Here is a 16,916-nt window from a genome sequence, read left to right as displayed (position 1 = left end):
GCAGCCTCTGGAAGCCTCTTGCAGGTTCAGCCTTCGCGCTGCCTCCGTGCCGGGGCTCCGCGGCCAGGTCCCCTGCACGCCATCCCCAGCCCCTGCCGGTCTCCCCCGGCCACCAGCGCTCCGCAGAGGCCGAGCCTGACCCGCACGCCTGCACGTGGGGAGGGGGCGTCTGGGGGGAAGGGCCCGATGCGGGGGCGGAGCCACGGAGCCGGGCGCGCGGCCGGCGCGGGCTGACGGAGGTCAGCGGCCGCGGGAGCGGACCCAGGCGTCCGGGAGGGAGGTGGCTCAGACGCCGCGCCCCCGCCCCCGGGCCGCCCCCCGCCCGTGACGCGCTGCCCGCCCCTCGGCGCCGGAGCCCGAGCCCGCGGAGGGCGCAGGGCGGCGGGCGGCGCAGGCGGCACAGGCGGCGCGGGTGGGAAAGGATGCGGCCGCAGCCGCGGGGCCGCCGCCGCGTCTGACAGCCGAGCGCACGGAGCGCAGCGTCGCTGCGGCCCGGCCGCGCCATGGGGAAGGAGCAGGAGCTGGTGCAGGCGGTGAAGGCGGAGGACGTGGGCACCGCGCAGAGGCTGCTGCAGAGGCCGCGGCCCGGGAAGGCCAGTGAGTGAGGGAGACGCCGGGGGCGCGGGCGGCGGGCGGGGCCCCCACCGCCCCGGCGCAGGGCGGGGAGGGGATGCGATGGGTCCCCGGGGGCGGGGCGGGGCCAGCATCGCCCAGACCTTCGGTCCGCGACCCCTCTGCTCCCAGCACTGGAGGAGGGGCGGCACCGAGAGCCCCGCGGTCCCCCAGCCCCCCGCAGGCACCTGCGGCACCTACCTCCCCTGCGGGCCCGCAGGCGTTTGCATCCCTCCCTCCCTGCCTGGGGACCCCTCCCTTCCCAGGCTGCGGGCTGACGGCTGGAAGTCTCTGCTGGGCCCTTTAAAGGGCGAGGCTGATGGCCTCCCCCCAGCATGGTGAGAGGGAGGGGGCCCTTGCAGCGGGAGGGGGGGGCGACCCTGGGGCTGACAACCACCTCTCCACCTCATGTTTAATAACACGCTTTGCAGGGAAGGGGGGCAGGACCACGCTGGGGGTGTGGCTGCCCAGCATGGCCGGTGGGGGCCATTTACTGAGGAGAGAGCAGAGGCCCAAGGTCGCCCAGCCCAGGGTAGGCTGGGCTCCAGGCAGGGGCATCCTGGGGGAGAAGGGCTGCAAGCTCCACTTCTCAGGCAGGCTCAAATAGACCCTGGTCCTCCCTGGGTTCTCTGCTGGGAAAGGGGTCATGGGGGAGTGGGGGGCTCCCACAGCCATCCCTAGCTTGGCTGTGGGGGTCCCAGGGAAGGGCTGGGAGCCTGGAGCCCTGATCCCAGCACTCATCCTGGCTCATCCCAGAGCCTCCCTGGGGGCTGCTGGAGATGGATGGATGGGCGTGTGGATCAGCTGCGTGTGCGGCTGCGCACGTATGACCGTGTCAGTGTGTCAGGGCACCTGTGCAGACATGGGCTGGGCTTTGCAGGTCTGCACGTGGGATCTGGATGTCCTCACTCCCTACTCATGGCAGGGGTGGGGGTGGGAGGTGTGGGGGTTCTGTTTCTCCAGGGAGATGCTGAGACCTAGGACTCTGCATGTCCCCCACCCCCTCTCCCCGCAGCAGCCCTGTTTAGCCAGCTCCTGTCCACTTTGTATAGTCAGAGGGAAGGACATAGGTGCCTTGGAGACACACAAACCGACCTCTATTCCACAGACTGAGGTTGCCCAGGAGGCTCTGCTCACTGGGTTGGAGTCAGGTTCTCAAGACTGAGAAAGGGAGGACTTCCAGGGAGGGGCAGACAGACCACAAGGCAAGGTACAGGCTTCCACCTAGTGGCTGTGTGTCCTTGAGCACAGACATCTGGCTCTTTGGACCTCAGTCTCCTCCTCTGTAGGATGGGACATTTGTGGTCCCTATCTCACCCCAGTGTTAGGAGAACAGTGAGAAGGTGGACAGGAAGCACACAGGCCCTTAGTACTTGCTCAGTAAACACTATGACGGCTTCCACTGCCAGGGAAACATGGGCTTCAGATTTGGGGGTTTGTCCTGCCTTCTATTCTGCCATCCTGGGGAGAGGAGGTAACTTTCACACTTCCTGGGCCTCTACCTGGTGTGGCCTCTGGGGCAGGAGAGACACCTGCACTGGCCCCTGTATCTTGTACTCTCTGACTCACAGGGGCGGGTGTAATAAATCAAATGGAGAAATCCCTCCATGAATTAGCTCAGTAGTCATGGCAACGCTGGCCTGCTTTGGAGTAAGATGTATTTTGATTCAGCAAAGTACAGCTGGAGTTTGGGCCATGGGGTGGGGGTGTCCAGCAGTGTTGTTGAGAGCCCCTTACCCCTCCCATGACCCATCCTTGTGTCCTTGAGCCCCTCCCAGTGCCCAGCCCCTTCTCTGTACCCTGCAGCTGCTGTTACCCCAGGCTCTGTCAGCCCCTCATCTCGCCTTGACAGGAGCCTCTTGCACGTGCACTCATACTTAGTTGTTTTTGGAGGAAGAAGAGCCAGCTCTGGAGGGAAATGTCGGCTGGGGCTGCCCTATCCTCTGGCCCCACCTCCCTTCCCCAGGCAGGCTTGAGGATGCCCGAAAGGAATTCCCAGAACACCCCATGCCAGTGTCCACCTTCTTCTTGGCCCACTAAGAGTTCCCTTCCAGCTTGAAGTTTGGATCTGTCCTTAAGGAGAAGGCAGTTAGACTGCTAGGGTCCCAAGAATTTGGGCAGAGGTTGGGATGCAAGTTATCTACAATATGACTGATGTTGAATCCATAGGACTTTGTGACCTCCTGGAAAGAGAAAGGAGCTCTCAGGACTTCAGCTTAACCCTCACTGGCCCCCTCCTCACTTCCCAGGTCCCCTCCAGTCATGCAGTCATGCCCTACTCCTGCTTCATTTAGAAGACCTCTCCCTCTCTGTGGGACAGTCTCCTAGCTTCAGGCTCTCTTCATTTCTGGGATTTTTAGGGGCACCCAGTATACCTGCAGGTACAGGGGAGCACCCTGAGACCTCAGATCTCATTTCTGCTATTTCCCTCCCCAAGGGACCATGGGTAGATGATCTTAATAAGGTGACCCTCCCCATGTAGGGATGGCCTTCCAATTGAGGCTCTGCCCCAACTGGTACATCTCACTTTCTGGGCCTTGACCTTCAAGCCCCTCTGAAGTAGTAGCCTCTGAAGGTGTGGCTCCATGAGCAGGTAGACTTGGCCCATGGGTTATACTTCCAGCACCTGGCTCTGCAACTGCCTGGAGGCCTGACAGGGGGAGGGAGAAGAGGAGACATTGAGATTAGACTATATTGAGATTGAGAAAAGCAGAGAAGAACATTCCTGGGAGATGGGGGAGGGGATGGTAGCAGGTCCTCAATGCAAAATAATGTAGTGTCCCTTATCCAAACAAGTATTTCCGGAAGAGAACCCTTCTGAATAATTGTCACCTGCTCATGAAGCTGGCCCTGGTGGTAGCTAGTGTACGGGAAGAAGATAATCAGTTCAGTGACACCAACTGAGTACCTCATAGGCGGAAGGCACACCCAGAGTACAGCTGGAATCAGAGCCGACGAAAGGCCTTGTCTTTTGGGAGTGTCTAGTTTGCTGATGGAAACGGACAGTACACACGTTAGTAAGTAGGTGTGATGTGGTAGGTGGCGATGAGGGCTAGAGAGGAGAATGAAGCAGATGTGGGAGGGGAAGGGGTTGCATTTTGGAGGGGTTCTTGCGGAGCAGTCCCCATATGGACGGAATGTGAAGGGCATGAGGAAGGGAGTCTTGTGAATATCTTCAGAGTAGTTCTCAGACATACACAGGCATGTACAAAGGCCCGTGGCCGCGGTGTTCTGTTTGTCCATGGAACTCCATGTGAGTTAAGTAGAGATGATGAAAGTACAGACCACAAGGTCAGAGCCAATGCAGGGGTCATGCCGATCCACTGTCCAGCACGAGACTCTGTCCTCATGAGAAGGGGGGGTAGAGGGTCTTCAGAAGAGAAGTGAGAGGGTCTGACTTATGCTTTAACAGCACACTACTAGTGGGTACAGAGGACAGAGCAAGGAGCACGGAGGAGCAGGGACACTAGTGGGGAGGCAGTGGCAGGGGACCTGCCAGAGGTGCTGGCCTGGCCAAGGTTGGTAAGCGCAGCATGGTGAGTAATGCAAGATTCCAAGTGTGCTTTGAGCAAATCCTGAGGCAGAACAGGGAGGATTCACCTTGGCACATGACTTAGGCACATGAGAAAGGCCCCCAGGGCTGACTCCAAGGCTTTGACCTGGGCTACCCTCAGGGTGGTGGCTTTGCCATTAACTGTGATGGACCCTGGTGCCAGCAGTGTCTGAGCAGAGGAAAGGGACTGGGAGGTGGAGATGCCTCACTTTGCACAGGAGAGACTTCATGAGACAGGGTGGCATCCCCGAGCAGCTGGCACTAAATGAGGCCTGGTGCCTGGAAATATTCTGGGCCTCAGGACCGCCCTGTTGGCGCCACCTTTTCCAGCTCAGGGAGGAGGCCTATGACCAAGGTCACAGGGCTAGGAAGTAGCAGGGCAAAGAAAGAACTCAGGTCCAGCCTACTTCATAGGCTTTCAGGGGTCACTAGGGCGCCCATATCCTGTGCCCAGCAGCCAGGATCAAGTTGAAGGAGGGCCCTGCAGCCAGCCCTCTGTGACTCAATTGACTCGGCTTCCCTGCCCTAGGACCCCACCCCCACCCCTGTCCTGGGCCTGGACAAAGGGGCTTCTGTTCTTCCAGCCCCCCCCAACCCCCCGCCCAGAGCAACTGACCCACAAATGGGTTATGTAACCATGGTCCAGACAGGCAGGGGGTTGGCAAGAGTCCGGTGTACTTGAGCCACTGGGGAGGGGGCATTGGTGGGCTCCCCTCCTCTGACAGATGACTGGGGGAAGCCACAGGAAGACACTCCAGCCCCAAGGAGAGGGTGTGGCTCTTGGGGCTTCAGGTGGTTTGAGCCTGGGGTCTGAGCATCACCCCTGTGAAGAAGGTGGCTGTTCATCTGGGGTCACCCAGAAGCATTGGCCTGCCTCCCCTTTCTGCCAGCCAGGACTGGCAGTGGGGGGCTGCACCATGGAGATGTAGCTCTTTTCCCAGAGATACCCCATTTCCGGGTGTTCCAGCCTCCTTGGCCACCCCCGGCCCCATCTGGGTCCTTTTGAGAGACAGATGGGGCTGGCTCTCTCCCTCCCACCAACGGCAGGTGCTCAGCCAGTGTCCCCGAGGAGGTGTGTGTGTGTGCACGTGTGTGCCTATGCAGGCACATGGTCCTATCTCTTGTTCCCAGGTGGGGACAGGCCAGTGTCTTTGGCATAATGAACCCCCTACTGCATCTCAGTGCCATGGGAAACCAAGGTCCAGAGAGCTGGCACCTGGAGCTGAATGCAGTTGGAGCGGGATTCGTGTTTGTAGACTAAGAACCTGGCTCTGGGCCCCACTGGGGAGCTCGCCACCACCCTCCCCTGCTTTTAGACTGCCTGGAGGGGCTGGGCAGAGCCTTCCCTCATCGTGTCTCCCTCTTCCCCCAGAGCTCCTGGGCTCCACCAAGAAGATCAATGTCAACTTCCAGGATCCAGATGGGTGAGTGCTCACCTTGGGTGGGGGGTGGCCACCTGGATGGGATAGGTGGACCCTGGGGAAGGCCAGGGTGTGGTGTCTTCTCCTAGACTTGTTCTTTGCCCACCCAGCTTCTCAGCCCTGCACCATGCTGCCCTGAATGGCAACACAGAGTTGATCACCTTGTTGCTAGAGGCTCAGGCTGCTGTGGACATCAAGGACAACAAAGGCAAGGCTGGTCTGGGGCTGTGAAGCCGGGAGCAGGGGGTCAAGGTCAGGGGCAGGGCCCTTGAAGCCTGAATGACCCCTGACTGAAGTCTCTGTCCTGAGTTTTTCTGGGATCAGTGTCCTCAGGTAAGGGTCAGGGGTTAGCTCCAACAGTCCCCACCTGCCCCCAGGAATGCGACCCTTGCACTATGCAGCCTGGCAGGGCCGGAAGGAGCCCATGAAGCTGGTGCTGAAGGCCGGCTCGGCAGTGAACGTTCCATCTGATGAGGGTCACATTCCTCTGCACCTCGCAGCTCAGCATGGTCACTACGACGTGGTGAGGTCTTGTGGGGGTGGCGGGGAGGGTGGATGACACTGGTGATACCCAGGACTGACCGTGCCCTGGGCCTGCAGTCTGAGATGCTGCTGCAGCACCAGTCCAACCCGTGCATGGTGGACAACTCGGGGAAGACGCCCCTGGACCTGGCCTGTGAGTTCGGCCGCGTCGGGGTAAGTCTCCTTGGGGAGCCAGGCAGGACTCCTGCCTGTCCTCTTTGCCTTGGGTGTGGTCGGGGGTGGCACCAAGCCAGGTCCTCCCTACCCTGACCCCTCCTTTCAGGTGGTCCAGCTGCTGCTGAGCAGCAACATGTGCGCGGCCTTGCTGGAGCCCCGGCCAGGGGACACTACCGACCCCAATGGCACCAGTCCCCTGCACCTGGCAGCCAAGAATGGCCACATCGACATCATCAGGTATAACCAGGGACAGGGAGGGGGACCTAGCTTCAGGGTTCCTGGGGCTTGATGGCATCTGGGGACTTGGCTCCTGCTCCCGGCTTAGGGATCGGACCAGAGCGTCAGGGGGAACCACAGGAATGTGGTTGTGCCTTTGGTATGGCCTCCGGCTACCCAGGTAAAGGATGACCCAGAGGGAACAGGGAGGGGCTTCTATAGGTTGTTCATGGAGGCACTTAACTTTTCTCTGCCTTGTTTTCCCTAACTATAAAGTGGGGCTCCCAGCAGTGCCTGCGTCAGGAGTGGACAAGATGACAACGATGAGGGGTTTGCCAGGGATGGGCCCTTCCACAAGCACTTGGCAAACATCAGACACACTGTGTCAACACAGGGCAGGGCTGGCTTGACCTCAAGCCCCAGCAGTCAGCGGAGCACCCAGGAATAGAGGCCCAGCTTGAGGATGGTTGGGAGGAGGGCTCCTGCTGAAAGGTCCTGCCCATCCTCCCTGCCTTCCCGCCAGACTCCTCCTTCAGGCTGGCATCGACATCAACCGCCAGACCAAATCCGGCACAGCTCTGCATGAGGCTGCGCTCTGCGGAAAGACGGAAGTGGTCCGGCTACTGTTGGACGTGAGTCTCGGGGCAATGGTGGGAGGGTGTTGTTGGGGCCAGGTCAGGGCACAGGGGTTCTTGATAGAGCCTCACTCTTTGGCACATGCAGAGTGGGATCAATGCCCAGGTGAGAAACACCTACAGCCAGACGGCTCTAGACATCGTGCACCAGTTCACCACGTCTCAGGCCAGCAAAGAGATCAAGCAGCTGCTGCGAGGTGGGCGCGGGCAGGGCTGTGGGGCTGGGGTGGGGCCTGGGCAGGCAGCTCGCAGGACTGGGGGGGGTCTACCTCCTGTGTCCCCAGAGGCCTCGGCAGCCCTGCAGGTCCGGGCGACCAAGGATTATTGCAACAATTACGACCTGACCAGTCTCAACGTGAAGGCAGGAGACATCATCACAGTGAGGACAGCTCCTGGGCTGCTGTGACTGGGATGGGTGGGACCTGGGCATGCTCACTCACAATACCATCCCTCAGCAGTTGGGGTGGGGCACTGGGCAGAGACCACACCTGAAGGGGGTCTCCTTGAGCACACCTCCCCACTTATTTGACCAGGTCCTGGAACAGCATCCAGATGGCCGGTGGAAGGGCTGTATCCATGACAACCGGACGGGCAACGACCGTGTGGGCTACTTCCCATCCTCACTGGGTGAGGCTATCATCAAGAGAGCAGGCAAGTCCCACCTATCCCTAGAAGGAAGGCAGTGTGGGGGGGGGGGTTTGGCTTGAGTTGAAGGCCATAAAGCAGTAAGTGTGCTCTGGTGTACTGGCCACGAGGCAGGGGTTGAGCTCCAGCCATTACTGGGACTGGGATCCCTCTGGTCAGCTCTCATCAGCACCCCCACATGCATTTCTTCACTTAATGCACACACATGATCTGCCTGCCACATTCTAGTTCTCAGGTGTCCACTAAGGACTCAAGGGAACCAGACAAGACATTGCTTGTGCTCTTGACAAGTTCACCCTGGCATGGGAGGAAGCAGGGACAGTGACATAAACATGGAGGGAAATATACTAACAAGTGGCATAGAGAATGTGGGGTGAGGCCTGCTTTAGGTAGGGAGGTCAGAGAAGGGCCTGAGAAGTGGGAGGGGCTGGCCATCCGCAGGGCAGAGCAATTCAGGCAGTGGGAACCGCATGCACAAAGGCACTGGGGCACGAGGACAGGAGGCCAGCATGACTGGAGCAGAGGAGGAAGGGGAGGGAGTGCAGGGTTAGGTAGGGAAACCCGATGGCTTGTTTTCCGAGGGCTGGGCGTGCGGTAGGAGGAGGTTGGCTTACCATTTACAGGCCATGGAGATCAACAGGTGGAGCAAGAGGGGCAATTAGGAGATGCGGCCAGCCACCAATGTTCATCTAGTTCCTGGGGTGGGAGTTCAGGTGCCTGGGCGATTTCTTACCTGTCCCTTAGCACAGAGAAGGTTGCACCCTCCAGCAGTCCTCAGCCTCTTTGCCTGTCGGACCTCAGGGCCACTGGCCCTGGGTCCCCTCAGCCACTCTCTTGGTCTCAGATGTCCAATGTGGGGAGGGATCTTTCAGCTTCCTGGAGACAGCCAGGGCAGGGGGAGGCTGTGGCATGACCTCCAGAGGTGTGTATGCCTCTGGTAGGCCCCCTCTCCATGTCTGCTCCCACATGGATAGCCCAAGGCTCAAGGAGGCTGTGCTCGGCCTGCAGGTTCCCGAGCAGGGAGCGAGCCAAGCCCACCCCAGGGAGGCGGCTCAGCGGGGCCCTCTGCGCCCCCAGAGGAGATCTGGGTGCTGAGGAAGCCTTTTGCAGGTAGGATGGGGGCCTCTGGACTGCTGGGACGGTAGCACCTCTGTGGTCACCGCTGTGGGGCCAGATGGAGGCCAGCACTGGCTTCATGCTCCCTGTGCTAACAGGTGGAGACCGAAGTGGCAGCTTAAGCAGTGCAGCTGGTGGCCGGAGTGGAGGGAGCCATGCCCTACATACAGGCTCCGAAGGAGTCAAGGTCAGTGGGGTGGTGGCTGGGCCAGTGCAGCCTGGGTGGCTGAGTCTGGAGCAGCACAGGCAAGCAGCCTTTCTGGGTTATAGCTCCTGGCAACAGTGCTTTCCCAGAAGTCTGTCTCTGAGTCCAGCCCCGGGGATAGCCCTGTCAAGCCTCCAGAAGGCTCCACAGGTAAGAGCAAGGACCCAGCAGTGCTGGCCTGGCAGGGAGGTGGCTCCTGAATAGCCCTTGCCCTGCCACCTTCTTTGTCACCAGGTGCTACCAGGTCCCAGCCTCCAGCAACCCATGCTGGGCAGGTCTACGGGGAACAACTGCCCAAGAAGCTAGAGCCAGCCTCGGAGGGCAAGGTACAGGGCCTGGGCTGGCTCCCAAGGCCAGGCTCGGGAGGGTGGGGCCTGGCAGTGTGACAGGCCCATGGGCAGCCTGCCTGAGCTGGCCACAGCAGTGGTTAGGGGTCTAGACAGCAGACTCTGTCGTTCTGTCCGTCTATCAGTCTGTGTGTGTGTCATGTGTGCACACACAAGTGTACAGGTGTTGTCTGTCATGTAAACTGTGAGTTAGTATGTGTACACTTGTGGAGGTACAGAGGGTGACAGGTGTGTGTGTGTGTGTGGTGTGGTGTGGTATGTGAGTGTATGGGATGGTGTGACTATGAGCCAGGCATGCACATGTGTGATTGCACAGATGGAAGGGGATGGCTGTGACACACAGGTGTGTGCATGAGGGCAGTGGATCATGTGTGCATGTACCAGTGTGCTGGGAGGCATGAGCTGCTGGCTGAGTCCTGCACAGCAGAGGAGGCGAGGCACCCACCTGTGGCAAAGAGTTCACCTTCCAGGGAGTTGAGGGGGCATTGCTGAGCAGCCCAGCCCTGCCTGGGAAGTCCCTTTCCCCAGAGCCCCCTCACCTGCCTCCCCAAGATGGTGTGGGAGTCCCTGGTGCAGGAATGGGGGAAAGGTCAGGGAGGCTGTGACATGGTCAGCAGCTGGACCCTCCTGGCGGAGCTCACAGAAGAAGGCCACACGGCTGCGGATGCTGTGTTCAGGTGGCAGACCAAGGAGTGCTGATGCCAGGCTTGCCAGGGCATGCCTGCAGATGGACCACGGACAGCGGACCCAGCGCTCGGTGGCCCACCAGCTGAGCAGAGAAGGAGGCACTGTGGAGGCTGGGTCAAGGCCTGGAGGCAGGCAGGCTGCAACGGGTGCCTTGTGTCTTCCAGAGTGCGGAGGCGGTCAGCCAGTGGCTCGCCACGTTCCAGCTGCAGCTCTATGCCCCCAACTTCACCAGTGCTGGCTACGACCTGCCTACCATAAGCCGCATGACTCCTGAGGTGAGCTGTGGCAGGTTGGCTGTCAGCTGCCTCCTTTCCCAAAGATGAACCCCTGCCTCCTGATAATGGGTCTCCTGTCTATCTAGGACCTCACAGCTATTGGTGTCACCAAGCCAGGCCACCGGAAGAAGATCACTGCAGAGATCAGTGGCCTGAGCATCCCTGATTGGCTGCCTGAACACAAACCCGTAAGGCTTCCTGCACTCTGGTGGCTAAGCCAGGATTGCCAGGCAGGCAGACAGACAGTCAGACAGACAGCCTTTCTGACTAAAGTCCTCACCTGCTCTTTGTGGCCCTGGAGAGTGGAAAGGGAGGATGGCCTGCCAGCAGGGAGCCTCCTGAACAGCCTGTGTGTGCCTCATGGACGCTGGGGCCAGCTTCCCTGGGCAGGGGTATGGGTAACACTTGTTCTGTCAGGGTGAGGAAAGTCTGAAGCCAGGAGTGTCCTTTCTCCACACTGTAGGCCCCCTATGTCACCGCCCATCATGCATATACACAGACTGCAGAAGGGCCCATGCAGGACATGCTGGCCACACACCCTATGTGTGGGACCTGATGTGCTCTGGGTGTATTGACAAGTGTGTGTGCATGCACACAGGTTCCACTGCATTTACTGGCCGGTGCCAATGGCTGACAGCACAGTTTCTGGTGGTACCTGTACAGACTGTGGTCTGTACTGTTACTCACTGGGAGGTGCCTATGACAGGAGACCGCTTCTGGGCAGGAGAATGGGTTGGGCCTGGGGCCACCCAACCTGATGCTAGTGCACTGTGCTCCATGCTCCCATCTATCCCTGGATCTACTGATGGGTGGGTCCGCACTCATCCACCCCACCTTGCCCACTTGGTCAGCAGATCAGGGGGCTCCCCCAGGAGCACATTTGGGCCCTGAGGGCCTCGCCTCACTCTGTCACTAGCATGAATGAGGGTGCTGAGTGTGGGTGCACAAGTGGCATTAACTGTGAACTCAGGTAGCGACTGGGCCGTTCTGAGTGAAGACCCCTGTGGATATTTGCATGTGTGTGATGTGACCGTGAGGTGTGTGGTTATGTATCTGATGTGGATGGGTAAACAGTGAGAGAGTGTGAACATGACACAGGTAGGCTTGTTGATGCCCTGAATGTCTGGAAGTACAGTGTGCAGGGTGTGTGTGTGTACACGTATCCAATGTGGTGCTGTGTCTGTGTCCATGACGTGTGGGTGTGTCTCCCCGGGGCACTATGCCTGTGTCTACCCAGCCAGGCAAGGCAGTGCTTTCTTCCACCTGCAACTGTGCTCTGAGGATGGGTCTACCATGTGTGTTTGCGTGTGCTGGCTCATGTATGCATGCCAGTGCTCAGTGGGGATACTGGGGAGCTGGCCTGTGGGTCCTGTCGAGGCTGCACCTCTAATACTAATACCTCGGGCCTGTCCGTTTGTCCTTCTGTCTGTCTGTGCCCCACTGGTCCAGGGCCCCTTCCTTTAAAATGGCTCCAGGTAGGTGGGCAGGGTGTGAGCAGACAGCTTGGGTTGCCCCTCTCTGTCCCCTGCTCCTTAGGCTAATCTGGCCATGTGGCTGTCCATGATTGGCCTGGCCCAGTACTACAAGGTGCTGGTGGATAACGGCTATGAGAACATCGACTTCATCACGGACATCACCTGGGAGGACCTGCAGGAGATCGGCATCACCAAGCTGGGTGAGGCCCCGGCCCCAAATCCAGGCCTAGCCCCTCCACCTCTGGGTCCTCTGACTTGTCCCATGTCCCATTCAGGACACCAAAAGAAGCTGATGTTGGCAGTGAGGAAACTGGCGGAGCTGCAGAAGGCAGAATATGCCAAGTATGAGGGGGGACCACTACGCCGGAAGACACCTCAGTCGCTTGAGGTGATGACCATTGAGTCACCGCCCCTGCCAGAGCCTGCCCCAGCTGAATGCCAGTCCCCTAAGATGACCACCTTCCAAGACAGTGAGCTCAGTGGTGAGCTGCAGGCTGCCATGACTGGCCCAGCTGAGGGGGGTGCAGTGGCTGCTGAGAAGCCCTCCAACCACCTGCCCCCCACCCCGAGGGCTACCATGCGGCAGGAGCCCAGCCTAGGTGGACGGGCTCGGCACATGAGCAGCTCTCAGGAGCTGCTGGGTGATGGGCCCCCTGGGCCTGGCAGCCCCATGTCACGAAGCCAGGAGTACCTGCTCGATGAGGGGCCAGCCCCAGGCACTCCACCCAAGGAGGCCCGGCCAGGCCGCCAAGGTCACAGCATCAAGAGGGCCAGTGTGCCCCCAGTGCCTGGCAAACCACGGCAAGTCCTCCCACCAGGCGCCAGCCACTTCACACCCCCACAGACGCCCACCAAAGCCCGGCCAGGCTCCCCTCAAGCCCTAGGGGGACCTCATGGTCCAGCCCCAGCCACAGCCAAGGTGAAGCCCACCCCACAGCTGCTGCCACCAACAGAGCGACCTATGTCGCCCCGCTCCCTGCCTCAGTCACCCACACACCGTGGTTTTGCCTATGTGCTACCACAGCCAGTGGAGGGAGAAGTGGGGCCAGCTGCTCCAGGGCCTGCACCCCTACCCGTGTCAGCGGCTGTGCCCACGCTATGCCTGCCCCCGGAGGCTGATGTGGACTCTGGGCGGCCCAAGAAGCGTGCTCACAGCCTGAATCGCTATGCGGCATCTGACAGCGAGCCTGAGCGGGATGAGCTGCTGGTGCCCACCGCCACGGGACCCTATGCCACGGTCCAGCGACGTGTGGGCCGCAGCCACTCAGTGAGGGCACCCACTGGTACCGACAAGAATGTCAACCGCAGTCAGTCCTTTGCTGTGCGCCCCCGCAAGAAGGGACCCCCACCGCCCCCACCCAAGCGCTCCAGCTCAGCCATGGCCAGTGCCAACCTGGCTGATGAACCGGCTCAGGATGCCGAGACCGAGGATGGCCGGCTGGGGGTACGGGCACAGCGCAGGCGGGCTAGTGACCTGGCTGGCAGCGTGGACACAGGCAGTGCTGGTAGCGTGAAGAGCATTGCAGCCATGCTTGAGCTGTCTTCTATTGGGGGTGGAGGTCGTGCTGCTCGCAGGCCTCCTGAGGGCCACCCCACACCTCGTCCCGCTAGCCCAGAGCCCGGCCGGGTGGCGACAGTGCTGGCCTCAGTGAAGCACAAAGAGGCCATAGGGCCTGATGGTGAGGTGGTGAACAGGCGCCGCACACTCAGTGGGCCTGTCACGGGACTTTTGGCCACTGCCCGCCGGGGATCTGGGGAACCTACAGAGCAGGGCCACTTTGTGGAGGATGGTGCTACCCGGCAGCGTCCTCGAGGGCCGGGCAAGGGCGAGGTGGGCTTAGAGGGTCCACCTCTGGCCAGGGTGGAGGCCAGTGCCACACTGAAGAGGCGCATCCGGGCCAAGCAGAGCCAGCAGGAGAATGTCAAGTTCATCTTGACAGAGTCTGACACCGTCAAGCGCAGGCCCAAGGCCAAGGAACGGGAGGTGGGGCCAGAGCCGCCCCCACCGCTATCCGTGTACCAAAATGGCACGGCCACCATGCGCCGCAGACCGGCCTCAGAGCAGACTGGGCCCCCGGAGCTGCCCCCCCCACCCCCACCTGCTGAACCCCCTCCCACCGACCTGGTGCACCTGCCTCCACTGCCCTTGCCTGATGGTGATACCCGGAAGCCTGCAAAGCCGCCTGTCTCTCCCAAGCCCGTCCTGGCTCAGCCTGTGCCCAAGATCCAGGGTTCACCTACGCCTGCCTCTAAGAAGGTGCCACTGCCAGGCCCCGGCAGCCCAGGTAGGAGCAGAGCGCCAGCTAGGACAGGGCAAGCAGGGGTAGCAGGCCCTCAGTCCTGCTAGCCTACCCCACAGGCTGAGGGATTTTCTTTTTGCATTTGATGATGCCCTCCTGGGGTGGGAATGGCCACAGACCCCCCCCACCCCCCCACCCCCCGCCGTGCCAGCCTTGGGATAGGAATGAAGTGGACATAGTTCTCTTACTCGGAGAAGAAGGCACAGAAGCCCATGAGTGGTGGGATCTGTGCAGGGAGGGCCTTGACACAGGTGTACTGAGGTGCAGGAGACTGGGAAAAGTTTTCCAGATAAGATAGAAGTGTAAAGGCTCTGCGGCAGTCAAGCAGCTGGAGGGCCAGTGTGGCTGCTGCAGGCCACACCTGGAAGGGCCTGGGAAGCAGTGATGTAAATAGGTTTGCACCTGGAAGCGCGAGCCCTGGCGGCCTCGGGGAGGTCGGGGCGGGGGACAGCGGTTCCACTCTGCATGCTAGAGCGGACGCGGCGGCAGGGCTTGTGCCATTCCGGGTGCTAGCGTGGTCCTCCCCGCAGAGGTGAAGCGCGCCCACGGCACGCCGCCGCCCGTGTCACCCAAGCCGCCTCCGCCGCCCACGGCACCCAAACCGCCCAAGGCCGCGGCCGGGCTGCAGTCGGGCAGCGCCAGCCCGTCGCCCGCGCCCTCGCCGGCGCGCCAGCCGCCCGCTGCCCTGGCCAAGCCGGCCAGCACGCCACCGTCGCAGAGCGCCAGCCCCGCCGCGCCCCCGTCCCCCGGCGTGCCCGTGCTGCACGTGCCCGCTAAGCCCCCGCGCGCCGCCACCGTCGTGGCCGCTGGGCCTCCCGCCGCGCTGGACGGCGCTTCGCCCGGGGACAGCGCGAGGCAGAAGCTGGAGGAGACAAGCGCGTGCCTGGCTGCGGCGCTGCAGGCGGTGGAGGAAAAGATCCGGCAGGAGGACGGCCAGGGCCTGCGGTAGGTTGAGGCCGATCCGGCCAGCGCGGCGGCGGCGGCGGCGGCGGCGGGGGGCGGGGCTGGGAGAGGGGGCGGGGCCCCGGCCCCCGCCTCGCCTTGCTCATTGCGCGGGTCCCCAGCCCCTCAGCGTCCGCGGAGAAGAGCACGGGCAGCATCCTGGACGACATCGGCAGCATGTTCGACGACCTGGCGGACCAGCTGGACGCCATGCTGGAGTGAGGCGGCCGCCCACATCGGGCCCGCCGCGTCCCCGGCTCGGGCCCGCACACTGACCTTTACCTCAGGACGGGCACCTCCCGGCGGCGGGGGCGGGGAGTGGCGTGTTGCCCAGCTCCTGCACAAGCACAACTCCTGCCCCTGGCTCAGGCCGGGCACTAGCCTGTAGGACAGCCTGGCCGGGGGCTCCAAGGGCTCTGGGCAGACGCGCTGCCCCCGCGGGTGCCCGTCCCTGTCTGCTGCTCACAGTGCAATAACTGCTGGGCGCCCTCCACGTCTGCCCTGCAGGTGGAGAGCCGCCCTTCTCCTGCCCGAGGCAGGCTGGGCGCTGAGGGAAGAAGAGAGGGGCGGCCACCGTGGTCCCCTCCCCAATCCGTGGCAGAGCACAGGTCTATGCCCAGCACAGAACTGCCCATTGGGGAACCTCTGCCAGCCGCTCCGGCGCAGCACAAGAGCCGGGGCCAAGGTCCGCCCGCCCCACTGCACCCCCAGAATATAAACTATCAAGAGTATTAATTTATTGGGAAATGAGCTAAGGCAGATTTCCCTAGAGAAACAAAAAGGTATAACTTTAACAAATATATATTTAAAGAAAAAAGAAATATTATTGATTCTATAAAAAACCATTTACCAACTGAAAGGACAACGGAGTCCAGCTGGAGACAGAAATTGTCAGAGGCCCAGGCTATCTGTCAGTCCTTCCCTCCCCCCATCCAGGAGTGGCCACGCCCCTGGCCAGGAGCACACTTGGTCTTGCGGGGAGGGGGAGGTCCACCCAGGGCCTCTCCTCCACTCTTCTATCTTAACTTGTCTGCATCTGAAGAACTTGAAGGGTGTGCCTTGCTCACTGACAGGCTGTGTCCTCCATGCCTGAGACCTCAAAGAAGGCTCCTTCCTCCTGGGGGTGCTCGTGTGTGCAGTGGTGAGCGTGGGCATGCAGCCAAGTGACAGCAGTTGAGTGCAGGGATGTGCATGCCAGGCTGGGGGCAGATGTGCGTGAGGCTGTGCCTGCCCTCCTCCCCAGGGCCCCGGGCTGGCCCTATACAAGGAACCAGTCGCCCCCTTGAGTCCCCAAGGATGCTTCTGCTCATGGTTCAAGGCTGTGTCGTGTAGTCCTTCCCACGCTGTTTTCCTCCCTCCAAAAAATACTGACTGGTCTCCTCTATCGTGTTTGCTGATCCACCAGTGTTGGGCACAACTTTGACATTTCTTAAAAAAAAAAAAAAGTTTAAAAATTGCCGAAAACCAGCAGTTGTGGTGCGGGCTAACTAAGGTGGTGTCTGGCCATGGGGCCCCTTCCGGCTGGCACACCTGGCACTTCCCCATGAGTGGATGTGCTGGCCATCCACCTGGCCTCTTCTTGGTGGGTGGCCCACGTTGGGGCTCCAGCAGTGGGAAGGGGGGGTTCTGGGCAGGGAGCAGCTGTCAGCTGTCAATAAACAGCAGAAAACGGAGCTGCCTGGCTCACTCTTTTGGAGGGTGGGGGGTTGTGTTGGGGGAAATGAGGCTCAGGACTGGAAGTTGGGAGCTGAGGGGTGACAAGCCTCCTCATGCAGGGAAGGAAGGTCC

The 16,916-nt window shown here is 61.1% G+C and overlaps 1 protein-coding gene across 5 annotated transcripts; it reads left to right on the top strand.

Moving 5' to 3' along the window:
* Positions 1-385: 385 nt before the first annotated feature.
* On the top strand, positions 386-16,801 carry Caskin1 (CASK interacting protein 1). 5 transcript variants are annotated; one of them, XM_074059888.1, is made up of 20 exons: positions 386-597; positions 5,538-5,589; positions 5,697-5,794; positions 5,964-6,106; positions 6,187-6,282; positions 6,392-6,522; positions 7,025-7,133; positions 7,225-7,333; positions 7,421-7,515; positions 7,670-7,787; positions 8,790-8,891; positions 8,996-9,084; positions 9,168-9,252; positions 9,337-9,428; positions 10,301-10,411; positions 10,498-10,599; positions 11,948-12,086; positions 12,162-14,171; positions 14,717-15,131; positions 15,251-16,801. In XM_074059888.1, exons 1-20 carry the CDS (start codon positions 504-506, stop codon positions 15,348-15,350), a joined length of 4,290 nt encoding a protein of 1,429 aa, XP_073915989.1. In that variant the 5' UTR covers positions 386-503; the 3' UTR covers positions 15,351-16,801. The 5 variants fall into 5 exon arrangements, with proteins under 5 accessions (XP_073915989.1, XP_073915990.1, XP_020024938.1 ...); XM_020169349.2 differs by having other exon boundaries at positions 387-597; positions 5,964-6,109; XM_074059891.1 differs by lacking the exon at positions 386-597 and adding an exon at positions 5,091-5,237 and having other exon boundaries at positions 5,964-6,109.
* The last annotated feature ends 115 nt before the right edge of the window (positions 16,802-16,916 follow it).

Source organism: Castor canadensis, chromosome 17 (genome assembly GCF_047511655.1).
Source record: "Castor canadensis chromosome 17, mCasCan1.hap1v2, whole genome shotgun sequence".
Lineage (NCBI taxonomy): Eukaryota > Metazoa > Chordata > Mammalia > Rodentia > Castoridae > Castor > Castor canadensis.
The sequence above is the reverse complement of the archived record's forward strand: the minus strand, read 5'-3'. Positions and strand labels throughout refer to the sequence as shown.